Source organism: Procambarus clarkii, chromosome 10 (genome assembly GCF_040958095.1).
Source record: "Procambarus clarkii isolate CNS0578487 chromosome 10, FALCON_Pclarkii_2.0, whole genome shotgun sequence".
NCBI lineage: Eukaryota > Metazoa > Arthropoda > Malacostraca > Decapoda > Cambaridae > Procambarus > Procambarus clarkii.
The window spans coordinates 54,004,157-54,020,545 of NC_091159.1; the positions used below are offsets into that span (position 1 = coordinate 54,004,157).

General features: G+C 38.9%; 1 protein-coding gene across 5 annotated transcripts in view; it reads right to left on the minus strand.

Annotated features, from left to right (window-relative positions):
• Positions 1 to 16,389, minus strand: part of msps (msps cytoskeleton-associated protein 5) — a 122,585-nt gene that overhangs the window by 42,308 nt on the left and 63,888 nt on the right. For all 5 annotated transcript variants that reach the window (XM_045769428.2, XM_069322079.1, XM_045769447.2 and 2 more), the window contains exons 3-10: positions 10,900 to 10,970; positions 8,764 to 8,957; positions 7,327 to 7,533; positions 6,431 to 6,602; positions 6,046 to 6,172; positions 4,052 to 4,149; positions 3,430 to 3,546; positions 413 to 607 (exon numbers count right to left, since the gene is read on the minus strand). In XM_045769428.2, coding sequence (XP_045625384.1) covers positions 413 to 607; positions 3,430 to 3,546; positions 4,052 to 4,149; positions 6,046 to 6,172; positions 6,431 to 6,602; positions 7,327 to 7,533; positions 8,764 to 8,957; positions 10,900 to 10,956 — 1,167 coding nt within the window. In that variant the 5' untranslated portion in view covers positions 10,957 to 10,970. The remainder of the gene's footprint in view (positions 1 to 412; positions 608 to 3,429; positions 3,547 to 4,051; positions 4,150 to 6,045; positions 6,173 to 6,430; positions 6,603 to 7,326; positions 7,534 to 8,763; positions 8,958 to 10,899; positions 10,971 to 16,389) is intronic.

Sequence of the window (16,389 nt, forward strand, 5' to 3'; positions counted from 1 at the left end):
TTGTTCTAAGAATATAATAGTGTATGCATATTATTTACAACATTTGAGCATTCTGATATTCCCACATTTTATTATATCAATTTCTGAAATGACACATAATTGAATATTACTGGAAAAAAAACAATCAGATAGGGAAACAAATATCTAAAAAATATCTTTAATGCAACCCACCCTCCCCATGCCTGGCCCGGGGCAACCGTTTCGGGACAAAGACTCAAATTCTCGTGAACCGCGAGACTTGCCTGCTTTATCATGGCCAAAATCAGTCAAAAAATTCCTCCCCTTCCCCATCCCCCAGTCAGCTTGTAACAGGTGCACAGCCCAAAGATTATTAAAAAAAAAAAATCATTTAATACTAACTTAAAAAGTTAAGGTAATATTAATACAAATACAATGAACAACAAATCCTCACCGTCTGGTACACAGCATCAATGGCTTCACGCATGGCAGAAACCACATTAACCTTCTTCTCCTTGAACTTCTCCAAGATGGTCTCCGTGAATGAGAGGGAAAATATTTGGAATTTCTTTTTCAATCCGTTAGCCAGCCCTGCCACACACAAGCCTGCCTGTGCCACTATCATTACGTTCGTGTCCTTGCTAATGATCTGAGGAGCAAAGGAATGTGTGTTTAATACAACACTATGATTTAATCTTTAAATCCTAAACCAAATCACAGCCAAATATTTGTGTGTACCTTGCCTATAATGAGGTTATCTTGAGATGATTTCGGGGCTTTTTTAGTGTCCCCGCGGCCCGGTCCTCGACCAGGCCTCCACCCCCAGGAAGCAGCCCATGACAGCTGACTAACTTCCAGGTACCTATTTACTGCTAGGTAACAGGGGCATTCAGGGTGAAAGAAACTTTGCCCATTTGTTTCTGCCTCGTCCAACTAAATTTGTCTTTACTTGTTTCCTTTATAAAAGCAAACAATTTCAACTGCTAAGATAAAGAATTCTATCTGATCTGTTTTGTAGATAAAAGAAAAAAAAAGCCTTTCAAACTATCACATTGATCACAGATCATAGATACTGTGATCAATAGATCACAGTAACTTTAATGTTATTTCACATGCCCTTATTAATCTAATTGCTTTAACCTGAATATTATACTCTAGCAGGCAAAGAAATACCTATATTTAAAACAAATCTGGACATGTAAAGCAAAAATTGGAACTTTTAATTGAAGAGAGGAGTTCATGATCATGTCTGATATACTATATACTAAAGATGGGAGAGTTACCATGGAAATGCAGTTCCAGTATTCAAAAAGAGCGACATATGAAGCACTAAACTATAGACTAGTATTCACCCACCTAGTTGTATTCACCTAGTTGTGTTTGAGGGGGTTGAGCTTCGCTCTTTCGGCCCGCCTCTCAACTGTCAATCAACTGTTTACTAACTACACTAACTTTTTTTTTTTTTTCACACCACACACACACACCCCAGGAAGCAGCCCGTGACAGCTGACTAACTCCCAGGTACCTATTTACTGCTAGGTAACAGGGGCATTCAGGGTGAAAGAAACTTTGCCCATTTGTTTCTGCCTCGTGCGGGAATCGAACCCGCGCCACAGAATTACGAGTCCTGCGCGCTATCCACCAGGCTACGAGGCCCCTACACTAGTGTTATGCATTCTATGCAAGATCCTAGAAGGCATCAGGAAAAGGATTGAAGAACATTTGGAAAGTAAAGTTTATAAGAGGCACAACATAGCTTCAGAGATAAAAAATTATGCTTAACAAACCTGACTGAATTCTATGAGAGGGTCACAAAAATAAGACATGAGAAGGATGGGTAGACTGTATCTGCCTAGACTGCAAAACAAACTTTTAATAAAGTTACTCACAAAAGACAGACACAAGATGGCGAGACATGTGGGGTTAATACACAAGACACTGGATTGGGTACGGGAGTACTTAATGGACGGAAAATAAAGGGTCATTGTCAGAGAGGATATGTCAGGCTGGAGAGGAGTAGAAAGTGGTGCGGCACAGGGCTGTCCTAGGACTATTGCTCTTTCTAATACAGTATATGCAACATACACTCCTGTATACACACTCCCGTACAGAGGGAGTGAGCTTGTACATGTCGATGTTGGCAGATGATGCAACATTAATGAGGCGAGTAAAAACTGAGGACGAATGTACCTTTATTAAGCTGTAAGAAGATCCTAACAAACTTCATGAGGTAGCAAGTAATTGGATGCTGGAATTCAATATAATTAAATGCAAAGTAATACAAATTGGTAAGAGACAGGAAACCCATATTTAACTATACCATAAGGGAAAGGAATTCACAAGAAACAATTAAATAGAAAGATCTGGAAATAGATATAATCCCAACACTAACACCAGAAGTTCATGTGAACAGTTAACATCAGTAGTACATGGGAAGTTTTTAAATATAAGAACAGCATTTAAGAGTCTAAACAAAGCTTTCAAACCCATACACTGCCTATGTGAGGCCACTACTTGAGTACGCAGGTCCAACATGGAACCCATGTGTGACAAACACCACCTCCATCTAAGGTTTGGGACCAATCCCATTTCAGTCCCATCTAGGTTGTGTGCATCATGTTGGGTAAAGTGTACACTCTTATTGACAATGTTTTGATCATTCTAGTCTGTTGCTCTGCAAGGACAAGAGTTGATGTGAGGAACCAGTGAACGGCAACATGAGGTCAAGCAGCGAGTCGGTCAACTGTGACATCCTTAGTGTGGGTTCCATCCTCACATTCTGTTCAAACATTTTCAGTATTTGGTTTCCAGATTAACATTTATATAGTTTTAATACTTAATAATAATCAGATTTTATTTTTTTTTTTAACACTTTACCATAGATGTGTTACTGTGTCTTCACTGGGGTTACTTGTCTAAGGGCTTGGGGAGGATCAGCAGGAAAACAAACCAAAAAAAAATAAAATGAGCATCAAAAGAACCCAGTAACGAATAAGTTCGTAACACTATATCTTGTGAAGCATGAACAGAAATTTGAGAAAGTTCAGAGGTTTGCAACTAGATTCTTATCAGAATTAAGAAGCCTCAGTTGTGAAGACAGGTTGAGAGCTCAGCTTCACAACCTCAGAGAGAAGATATGAAAACTACTTACAAGATCAAGGGAATAGATAAAAGTGGATAAAGGAAGCATATTTAAATTAAAACAAGGTAGGACAAGGGAACATTGGTGGAAGCTGGACGTGCAAATGAGTCAAAGAGATGCAAGGAAGTTCTCATTCCCTTGAGGGGTGGTAGGCAAGTGGAATGCCTATATTGAAGAGGGTGTTGTAGCAAATTCCATCCACAACATTAAACGTTAATGTTAGGACGGGTAATTAACACGCCAAGTACAAATGGCTAGAATTCACGGCATGAAGAGTTAGATCTCAGTCCCCCATTGTCACTGATAAGTAAGCACTATGCTGTACTTACTTTTCTTAGAGCCTTCATAAGATCATGGTAATCACCCTGCTCCAGTTTTGGGTTCTGTGTGAGAGGTTGCAGCGCCTCCATTGCTTCTTTACGATCCTGCCATTTTTTGGCTTCAACCTAAAACAAATTTTTTGTATTAATTAACAACCATTTGAAAGCTCTGTTAATTTTAAACAAGCATACATATTTGTAATAGATCTAAATACATAAGCTGTATACAGTGCATGTTTAAAATATAATAAAAGATTAAAAATAAAAAAATACAATTACAAGCAACAACTGTAATCAGGAAGCACTGTAAACACTTTATGACAGTGTAGAGAATAAGGAATAAAATGAAGAGACATAGATGGATGTAAGAAACAAATGTCTCGACAGACTTGACACTTCCATGCTACCATGCATGGGGGTGGCAAAGAGCTGCAATGTTCTGATACTTAATATATATGGCCTCAATTCATAGTTTCAAAATCAAGTACAATAGTGAACAATAACTTCAAGGTGTTTAAAAATGAGGTACTGTATTAGGAGCTACACGAGGTCCAACAGCCAGACACAGCTTCCCGTGGACACAGACAAGCATACAAGTAAAAACTTATTACACAAAATACCTGCAACTAACCTTTTCATAGAAATCTTTTGGAAGCTTGGAAAGGATATCGACGGGTTCAAACAAATCAAAAGGATCTACAGCTGGTGTATCTTCCTCCTCCTCTTCATCTGCAAAAGGAATGCCAACAAAATTATAATTTGTTTCTATAGAACATTTACAATGTCTTATTCCTTTGGTAAATGTCCCTCTCTCAATTAAGGCCGGAGGTTCCCAAACTGGGAGCTCCAGCAAACTGAAAGCAATATTTGTATACATTACTTTATTCATCACTTATTTTTATGTTTGAAGCCACAAAAGGAACTAATTGAAGTGTCAAATGGAGATATGAAATCAAGGTTTCTGGCCTTCTACTCTCGGAGTTAGGAAGGGAAGGGAACTGTCGGGAGAAAGCACCAAGCCATTACAAAGGGCATTTCAAGGCCTTCTCTGCCAGGGGAATTTGGAGTCTATGCAAGAAATTAACATACTACTCTGACAGAGAAGGCCTTGAAATGCCTTTTGTAATTTGTTACAACCTATTTTTGAGGTAGTATATTCACTCGAAGTATTATAAATCAAAAACCATTTTGAACAATTTGAATAAATGTAATTATTAACACTTTTGCGCTCTCCGCAAAGGTCACTCAGCCAACCGAATGTGCGCGCTGCGTTTTTATCGCTTAAGCGTAAAAACAAATGTGTGTATACTCTTTTTACTCTTCTGACCTTAGTTCTCATGCTACGTATTTCATTTTGGTACCAACGTGTTCGCAATAAAATTCTCTAGAAGAACATTAGTAAAATAAGTCACGAAACATATAGGGATACCAGCACCAAATAAATAACTACGTAGATGACTCGCCGTGAGCGCCCATCAGCAACAAAATGTTTTTACTCTTGGGATTGTAATCACCTCCACACTTGTTCTACAGCGTTAATTTTGGTATCAATGGACTCGCAATGAAATTCCCAACACGGTGATATGAATATAAGCGTAGAATAATGATGCAGCCCGCCCGCAAGAGTGTGGGAAGTGGTGAAATTGTTACCCGGTATCGGTGACGGGACGACGCACGGCGCTTTGAAAGTTTATACTTATTTCACTCTCATGACATTAATTTTCTATGTACGTCATTCATTTTTATGTCAATGTGTTCGCAATAGAATGTTCTATGTGCCCATAGGTAAAAAATATCAACAAAGCGTAAGTTAGAATAGCGACAAATATAAAACAACGCTGGAACATATCAGTGAGCGTCAAACACCCACGAAATATTTTTACTTTTGTTATGTTTGTCAAGATTATACTTGTTGCACACAGTTATTTTTGGTTGTATATTGATCGGAATAAAATTCCCTAAACAGACATATGCATATAATACATGATATGGGGGAAGAATTACCAGTATAAACGGCTAAAGTCACCCACCTGCAACCCATTTGGGACAAAATACCATTTGATCGAAGTTATCCACACCTTTCATGAACTTATTGTACCATGCAGCCTAGTGGTGAGAAAGAGAGCCTCATAGCGCGCAGTTTGAAACAAACCCAAAGTAAATCGGATAAAAATTGAATTTTATACAAATATTTTAAAAGTAGACATAACTTTATGTCCACTATGCGTTTACGTTAGACGAAACCGAACGCGCCGGCGCGTCCAGATAGCGCGAAAGTGTTAAGACATGTATAGTTCAGGAGAAATCTAGACTTTATAAACATTGAGGTATAATCATGTCTGCATCACATTCTGAACAATTACTCTGGTTCCACATGGACAGCTGTGATAAGCAATGAACTTTTCAAAATAAATTTTAAGACTCTGTATAACATTAGTGTCAAGTGTTACAGTTTGAGGGAAATGCTGTAGAATTAAGGCTGTGATGGCCAGAGACTGAAAACATTACTTCAAAGCACTCTCCCTCTCAGCATTTAGTTTTAATGCTGAGAGGCATTTAATGCTAGCACACACAGTTTTAGCAATTATTATACAGTACATTATTAGTCACAAACACTGTCAGTACCTTCGTCTGCCTCTCCATCTTCTTGAGCCTCTATCTTGGCACGGAGTTCTTGTTGAGATCGTAGGAAGCGTGTTTGAACCACCTTCTCATTTCCAAGCTTTGCAAACTCTGCCTCTAATTCTTGAACCTATTAATATATGTATTAAAAATACTTCACTTCAGCCTTGAAAGGTCAGATAAGATTTTAGCTCATTCACAGTGAGAGAAAACTCAAAAAAATAATGGATTTGCTTAACTTCAACAATAACTACTGACAGGGTAAAATTAACAAGGTCAAAGAAAAATGTTTTATTTGTCCAAATTAATTTTGCAGGTTAACAGCATTTCAACATTTTGGGAAAAAAACACACACCAGAACTCATCAACTTTTATCCTTTCACATTACCTGAACTGGTTTAAGAGAAGACATCTGTGGCTTCAGAGCTTGACCGATCCATCTGTACAGTTCGACAACCAGTTTTTTACCCTCTTCCCGCACAGTCTTGTCTCTGTCTTCTAGCAGTGTGTGCATTTGTTTCATCAAGGGCTTTGGGTTCATTACTTTGGGTCCAAATTCCCTAGTAATAAAACAATACATTAGTAATGACATCTAATTTTTAACTCAAGATGAGAAATTTAATTATTACCACATTTTCTTATTTCATTTCTTGACATTAACCTAAGGATGTAAAAAGTGTTAAGGGGAAAAGTTAACAATGATAGAAACAGAACAAATAACTCAAGACAAATATCAGAATACCTTGTTTTAATAATAATAATAATAATAATAATAATAATAAGTGTGATCATGTATAAAATCTTTAAACCTCGGGGAGAAATCATTATCACTACCAACACTTGCAAAAATATGCAGAATAGTATCTACACCTCTTAAAATAAGAAATATAGTGCCATTCATTCCATCACATCCAGCAAGGTGCTTAACTAAATTCTATTTGTCACTTTCAGGACAGAGTTTGCATACATACTAAGTTTTCTCACTAAATTTCATTGCATAGTGAACACTACATAATGAGGAGACGTGGAAATTTGAAACACACACACGAGCCAGAGAAATGTAAGGAAATGTTTTAATGTAGTGAGGGCAGTAAATAAAAGAAGAATGATCTTGAGGCCTAAGTGGTACAAGCAAGTGCTGTAATGAGCAATGAGAGGTATATATGCCCCCATGTACCACAACTAGGAGGAAAGGATGGAAACTAGATTTTGCTCCTAAGCAAGCAATTTGGCAGGTACAGTAAAGGGTAAACTAAAATTTGACATACTCAGCATGCTACATACCTCAAAGCTGTACTTATAGCATGCACACATCCTGCCACCACCTTTGGGTTCTTTTGTGTAAAGCCCTTCATGAGCTCTTCTTGGACCACCTCATATTTCTCAATTTCACAGTACATAAGAATAACCTCCAACGCCTTCTCCTGAGTGCCTCGCTTTGCAGCAGCCAAGCATTTTTGGACGATGCCTGATGTGCAGTCACCAGCAGTTCTGTTGGCACAAGATAAAAAGATAAATCATCATTTCACATGAATGAATTTAACACATTTTAGAGTGGAAAGAGCAAACTGCTCCCATCAAATATCAAATACAAAAACTGTAGGATTATTTAATAAATACAATAATAAAGAAATGCGTGTTATTCTAAATACGTATTCTGAACAAAAAAACTCACTTGCTTCCTAAGATAAGATCTTACTTTGCCATTATGGACTGTATCTAGAACAGTTGAAACAAATAGACATTCTACACTGGCACAATAGGGAGCTTTTCAAAATGCCCCCTTCCTGGTTATATTGGTGCGAGGAAGATGCCAAAGAATAGTCATTCAGCCTGTAAAAGCCTCCCCATGAGGTTCATTCACAAACACTCGGAAGACCCTTCAAGCGCTCTCTAATTGCCTATCAGCACACCCAGCAGCCACCACCGAAACTGGGTCCTGACTTGAGAATATTCACATTTTTGCAAGACCAAGAAACCAAAGACATAGGAGAGACAAGGAGACCAGTAGGAATGGGAGCAGCTATTACAGAAGAAGCAAATACATCACTGAGGACTCTGGAATGTAGGAAAATAGGCAGTGATGAGATATGGGCAGACAATTAAAATGTGGTAATGTGCTAAAGGATTGAATGTGCTGTGATTGTACAATACAAAACATTATATTGTAATAAGAACTAAAGGCATTAATTTACCAAGGGAAGTGGACAATGTGTAATGAAATTACTGAAAAATTGATTAGTGCTTATGTATTAACATCTTTATGAAATAAGATATCACCTCTGGCACCTCACTCTAGTCATTACAGAGTTCCCTTTTAACATGTTTCATAGCTTAGAACTAAGTTTCGGCACTAATGTCATCTGCATTTGTGCACCAAATAAGTACAGTATATTATTAATTTCTACTGGCCACAGGGGTAGAAGACTAGACGAATGAGTGAACACTCACAAATGCAACCCTCTGGAAAAGATTTATGATAATTACTGTTATGTATAAGCAGCAAAGTTTGACTTGTAATAATTAAATAACTTGAAACTACTCAGGTTTAAGTAACGGTAACTCAGGATGAATGCAGAACTACAGGAATATATCAGTGACACCCCTTCATCTCAATCAGTACATTTAGTTTGTTGACACTAACTCAAAAGCAGTCCTACTGAATGGCAGGTAATGACAATAGTACACGACATAAGCAAACCCTTGAGAGTATCAACTTACTTGCCAGCAATGTGGGCATTCTCCACATATGCCAAGACTGCATCCAAAGCCTTTTCTTGAGCAACAGCATTACTATCGGTAACAAATTTTTTCATGAGAGGTGCAAATTTGTTGAATTCTGGAGATCGTTCATCTGTGATTTTTGAAAAATGTTTAGTGCACTCTTCATATCCATTGAGACGGGCCTTCCATAGCTGCAAATTGAAGAAAATAAAACACTAAGAATATAAATTCTGCAATGGACCAACTTGAGAAAAAAGTTTTAATCCTATTACAGTATGCCTACTCTGATTATATTTACTCAACAATGAACTTGCTTGAACAGTTCATCGCTCTATCTAGCTATTTAATGTATTCATCTGCGTTCCTTCCCCACATCGATCCTCTTTTTGGTCCTTTGCTAGGAATATTATATGTTGTCACGTGAATCCCCATCATAGCAGTGGAACTGCCTTTTCCCTTCACCTTCAATGCCTCTGCACTGGAAGTATACATCTACACCAGCCGAGATGAGTCATCAGTCCTGCCACCTCTCCATACCCCCCAGGGCCTGGCACGGCCTGGTACGACTCGGAGGCAAGCTGGGTGCCTCTGCTAACCGGTAGTTTGCCCCCACAAACAAGCAGTTAGCCGCCTTCAACTGACAGTGGTGCAGCTCAACACAAAGGCACCGCCAGCCATAACAAGCAGTTTGCTAGTTGACCAGAGGTCCACCTCACGTTGACACTGGATGGTCATCACCGCAGGACTATATAAAGGGCGCTGCCTCCCTGGAGAGCCAGTCTCTTCCTTAGTGCTCTAGGATCACCTTCGTGTCTCTCTCACCCATCGTCCGCCTTCAGCCAACATCGTGTGATTGATGCCATGGTGGTATGGTAGCTGTCTTCAGTACACCAGTATATCTTTATGCTGTTCTTCATTGCTTATACTGAAGTTTATTTTTACATTTAAGATCATACTAACTTGTTCACTTTTGCATTACATGAGCCAAGTATTTTCATGGGCATTTATGTTCATTAATATTTCAGTAAATTGTTTAATTGTTTATTTGATGATTTATATTTGTTTCCACCTGCGACTTACACACTGCAAGGCCAATAGCAGCAATTTTGTTATGTGCAGGAGAGCCATACCACCTTGGTTCAGTATAGCTGCAATACCACAACCCATCACAATGTAGAGTGTTATGCATTTATGCATTCATTTTTTATGCATTGTGATGCAGTTTTAGTGCGCAGGAGCTTTCCACAGACGCACTTAAATTTTCTGTATTTTCTCAAATCAAAACATTTTGATTTACAATCAATTTTACTGAACATCCCTGTATATCTGACATTTTGTTTGGGTACATTGTTTGAGAAATTATCGGGGTGGGGGGAAAGCGCCAAGCCATTACGACTATATAGCACTTGGAAGGGAGTCAGGATAAAGATTTGGGATGGGACAGTGGGGAAGGAATGGTGCCCCAACCACTTGGACAGTCGGGGATTGAACACTGACCAGCATGAAGCGAGACCGTCGCTCTACCGTCCAGCCCAAGTAGTTGGGTTTGTTTGTTTGAGCTTTAGTGTGTTAATGATTAATTATGTATATACTGTACAGTATTATATGTGATTTTAATGTTCCCAAATATTTCTTAATTTTTTGCCATGATCATATCAAGAGTACAATGCAGTACAGTACTGCCACATCTAGTTTGCTTCATTAACCCTTAAAGTGCAGCTATCATCAAAACCTGTCACCTTTCGCAAGAGAAAAAACAAATTAAAAAGAACCAAGTTTGTGCTAATACTGGATGCAAACCAATTTAAAGATGGGAGAGAAAGGCATGGTTGGTCCCAATGAGTTCATTTAAGCAAGGGTGTACAATCTCTACCAAGGAGATGTAATAATCAGTGATGGGAAGGGGGTTTTAGAAACTAGGTGTATGCGAAAGCTATTCAGGATTTACATTTGGGATCAAAATTTAAGTCACTACAAATTAAAATTACTTGACAAAGAATAGCTAGTATCTCTGTTAGTATAGAAATGTAACATAAAACATGGAAATTGAGCAGTAGGTATACATGCCTCCTCGTCCACAATTCCATTACTGGTAACAATCAAGATGTTCAGTAAAAGGGTAACAAAGCTCACCTTGTGTACACAGCGGTCCTCGAGGGGAAGTTTTAGGTATTCTGTATCTTCTTCCATTCTGGCTAATTACTCTGAAAGTCAAAGAGAATCAAATAAATAAAGGTCTTAATAAAATATTAAGGTCCCACTGAGACCATAAGATGTACAGTAATAGCATGTTTTTCTAATAATCTAACATCCCGTCCTCCAAAAATGGGGAGGTAAACGTAACAGCACAATTAAGTGCAATTATGTACTATTCATAGTAGTCAGGAATTGTACTTATTTTCACTTAGTATTAAACCGTCCTGTCAAATATATTGTGAATATTTGAGTTTACCTGAAAAGCTGAATAGAAAACTACGACCTAACCTAACCTTCTTAGTGTTTGAAGATAAGCATTTTATTGCTTCTTAATTACAATTATTACTTAACCTATAGCTATATTGATATTACAGTTTTATAAACTAATAAAACAAAACTAATATATTTCAATAAATTGTAAAGTAACTCAGGATATTTTAAAATTTTGTATAAAATCTCTATTGTTTAATAAAACTGAAAAAGAAATTCCTGATTCCTAACTTGAGTTAGGAATTGAGAAATTCCTAACTTGTGTATAGCAAATTAAACTTAAAAACTTCATCCTAAAATTGTGAGTGTCTTAACAGAAAACAAGGAGAATAAATGGGGAGGTAAATGTAACAGCCCCATAAGTGCAATTATGTACTATGTATAACAGTAAGGTAATGTACTTATTACAGTTAGTATTAAACCATACTGTCAATTCGGAGGATGGGTTGTATTGAGCAAATCCACAAGGACCGTGACGAGGGTGGCCCTTGTGGATTTGTTCATTTGCATCACACATCACGCTATTGTCATTTGTGTGTAATGGGTTGTAATCAATGATGTATTGATAGAAGACTATTTAGAATTTCATATATTTTTAATTTTTGGGTAAAGTTGGTAGGCCTGGGCAAATTCATACCTGCTCATTCTGAAGTCAAAAGGGTGTGTTATCCACTTCAAAAATTAAAAATAATTTTGTTCCCACTGGGCCTACTTTATTTTATAAAGTAATTCATAGACATTTTTATGTTCAAAACATCGTTATTTGACAACAAGCCATACAGCATAAACAATCAATAGGAGCCTGTTCCTTCATGTTTAGCTCTATGTCTTCCCGCAATACAGAGACATTATTGCAATGTGTACTGCAAAATCATTTTAATACAAAATTTAACAGTACTGTATAGGATATATCATCTCCAAACAACTGCACTGGAAAACATTCAGCACAGACGAGCAAATTTTATCCTGTAACGAAGTAAACACACCAGAAAAGCTGACCCAAACACCGGGTCACCCAGGGTGAGTCGCAATACCAGTCGCTCCTAAAGAACAACAATACCAGACAGAGACAACACTGCAGATGGAGCAGGAGTCAAAGGAGACAAGACATTACCCAGGCGTCCTAAACAAGGCCCAGCCAAATTCAAACCTGGGATGAAACCAACTACAACTTCTGACACTCCACGAGAAACCCAAACAAAGTGAGCTGGAAAAGAACCCAATCCCTAACCAGCTGCCACACAGACCAGCCAGTTGTTGAGGTTGGCAAACCAGAAACCCTCAATAAACAGCCAGATCACCACTGCCCATGCCAACCTGGTAAACATGCAGGGAGCCCGGTTTTTCTGGACAAGGGGAAGAACCATTAAGGGGTAAGCCTGATGCCCGACAATGAAACTAGTCCCTGAACCTGGGATGAACTGGAATGTGCCAGTACACTCCTTTGAGCCCCAGAGATACCATATATGAATCCACCTGCAACACCAGATGAACTTGAGCCAAAGTGATCATGTCAGACAGGGAGTGAAGCTGTCCAAACCCAACAGACTGCGTGCGTACAGGTGGTCTGCCAAATCCTGCCTTAGGATGGGAGAAACTGGTACACCCAACATAGGGGTGAAGTGCTTTAAACCACACATGATTCCCACCACTATACATTGTGTTGACCTGGTACAGTTCCTGACCTGTGAGCCCTGACTCCATGAGAAGGGTAGGGATTGATAAACTCCATTAAAGACTGTGGGAGATGACCTGAAAATTCCACACAAGTTGTGAGACCAGGAGCTGACAAAATGGACCAAATACTCCCCCAGTGTCATCCAAAGGGCAAACTGTGCAAGGGATGGAGAGAACCACAAGCAGCATCATCCTTCAGGAACACAGAATGGCACCGAGAAGCAGAAGCCACCGCAGAGGAACCTTACATACCTTGTGATGGTTTTGTGGCTTAGTGTCCCTTGTGGCCCAGCCTACGGGAAAGTAAAGGAAAGTGCATCAGCCAGAGAATCGGGCTCCCCCTGAGGACCTATCTCGACCATAAGCAGGCAAGGCCCCAACCCTTCTTGACCACTTCGAAAGGTGCAGGGCAGAACCTCTATGAAACAAACTGACTGATAGGACAACAAGCAGCACCAGAAAGAACCTGGTCAACATCATCCTCAGAACAAAGAGAGCTGCTGACAGGGAAGGCAAACAAAAGGGTTAAGAACAAAGCCAAAACGAGGACTGGGCCAGCACTGCCTGCCAACACGTGAAGTGAGCCAAGTATGCTGCCATTGTAAGCTCTAAGACAAAACATGCGTTACTTCAACACACTCCGTACGAGTCTTTTAGTTATCCCAAAAAGGCCCTAAACACGGGCAGCTGCACATGGAGCCACCATTTGCCCAAGCCACTGGTGAGCACTGAAGTACGTATCCTTGAGCATAGAATAGGAAGTTCCACTCAAGAACACCTGAAAGACGGAACTTGCTTCCCATCATTGAGGCATTCAGATTCAATACAAACCATGCCAAGCCCCAAAGAAAAGATAGGATTGTCAGCCAGCCAGGAATAATCTAGAACCTCATAATGTAGCCATAGACCAGATAGTAAAATAAAGAAAAAATTAGTAAAATAACAAAAATACGAGCCTCTGCAGGACAAAGTTCAAAGGATAGCCGGCAGCTGGATGAGAAGCAGTGGGACTCACTGCAATGAATGACTACCAGGAGAGCACTACTACAGTGTTTACGTATCAGCGACAGGACCGGCTAGTGGAGCAGGAGTGGGTCAGGGCTCCAAATTGCCTAGTGGCAGCTATGGGTATTAATAGGTTTATGCCAGAGTAATTACCTAAGTGTAGTTACAGGATGAGAGCTATGCTCATGGTGTCCTGTCTTCCCAGCACTCTTGTCATATAACGCTTTGAAATTACTGATGGTTTTGTACTCCACCACTTTCTTGCCTAACTTGTTCCAACCGTCTACTATTCTGTTTACAAGTGAATTTTCTTATATTTCTCTGGCAGCTTTGTTTTGTTAGTTTACATCTATGACCTCTGTTCTTGAAGTTCCAGGTCTCAGGAATTCTTTTATCAATTTTATAGATTCTTGTTACTATTTTGTATGTAGTGATCATATCGCTTCTTTTTCTTCTATCTTCTAGTTTTTGCATATTTAGTGTGTCTAACTTCTCCTCGTAGCTCTTGTCCTTCAGTTCTGGAAGCCACTTAGTGGCATGTCTTTGCATGCAAATATGGGCACCATACAACCGCTGCATATTCCAACTTTGGTCTAACAAGGCGTGAACAATTTCTTTAGTACTATTTCTCCATCCATATATTTAAAAGCAATTCTGAGGTTTGAAAGTGTAGCATAGGCTCCTCACACAATGTTCTTTATGTGGTCTTTGGGGGACTTTTTCTTCTTATCTTGAACCACCCCTAGATCTCTTACTTTATCAGAATACTTTAAAAGATTTCTCACATAATTTATAGGTTGTGTGGGGTCTATGTTCTCCTATTCCACATTAAATTCCATTTGCCAAGTGGTGCTCCATATACTTATTTTGTCCAGGTCATCTTGAAAAGCATGACAATCATCTAAGTTTCTTATCTTCCCTTTTATCTTAGTAATCATCAGCAAACATAAGGTTTATTTGTTTCGTGAATTGCTAGTCTCGCCTGAATAGTTTGCAGAGTTGTCTGGTAGTTTCTGGGTTTCATTTTCTATGAACCTTACAGTTGTCTGTAAAGTTTCAGTGACTTTCTGGATGCTTTCCAGGTAAGGATGACAATAATAGTCTCATGTTCTTTGCACCTATGAGGTAGCCAGGTTCTGGCTATGGTTCTCAGTGGACCTAACGCGACTCCTGCAACTGATGTGACCCAATATTTGGGGCTTCCTGAAGCTTCAGGAAGCCACCGTGGGGCTCCTCTCAGGAAGGTAGCTGTCACAACTGCAAGAAAAGTGACAGGCTGGACAAGAACCTTTCAAACAAAAGATGCCAAACAATGACAGTACTTTTCAAGACAGCAGTGCACTCTAGGTTGAAATATTGTTGCACACTTAACAGCTCCATTCGAGGCTAGAGAGAAATGGGGCCTAACAAGATACCACTGCAAAAACAAATAAAAAAAGAAAAATATTTGAAGTCTTATTGCCCATGATTCTAGATATGAATACTAGTATCCTATTTGCTTTATTTCATTGTAAATACTGTTCATTGACTTCTTGGCTTAAGAATCTATCTAATCATGACTCCCAGATATAACATTGAGATTTAGCAATTTCAAGTCCATCTGATTTCTGGTAACTATCATTTATCACAACCCTACCTCTGTCACCATTAAATTGTATCTGCCTAATCTTGTCCATAATGAATGCCTAAATCAAAATTTAGGATTTTGGGGTCCTGAACTTTTACCAGTCTTAATTTGTATCATCTGCCAATCTGCAAACGTTGCTGCACAATCCATTCTTAGTTTGAAACAACCCAGCGACTCCCACATTTATTATATTGTTTGACAATTTGTTCTATAAAACACACACTTAAGATTGGTAAATACTGTACTGGTTTATCTATATAACCAAAATAGTATATCACTTCTTGTTCTAAATTGTTGATACTGTTTATTAACTCCTTATTAATATCTCGTTATACTCTTTCATCTAATTATATACTTTATTCACATCAACTATTACAAAGTGCTTTTAGACAGTAAATAAGCAATTATTAAAAGAAGGCACCATACCCAGGAGACTATGTAGCACCATCTTTATAGTGAATGTAAATAAACAAAATTTAATCTCTTAAAATAGAGGTTATAATTCAACAACAACACAACTTATAATTCAGCCAACTGGCGACCATAACACTGGCACTTCAGTCTGGGAGAGCCACCACCGGAGTATGGCCAAGTCATACACAAGACAATTCAACAAAGGTTAGCTGCAGTTAGGGTTAGACATGGTAAGGATAGGTTAGGTTTTAAAGTCCAGTAGGAAAGTCTGGATAGTAAGTCACACTGTACACAAGTGTGACTTACTAGGCTGATAAAGCTACCAGCCACCCGAGATCACACACTGACCCAGAGGCAAGGCCTTGGTGTAAATATCCCACCTTCACCACATCAAGAAATCATCATCAGCGGTGTCGACAGTGTGGCCGGACGCC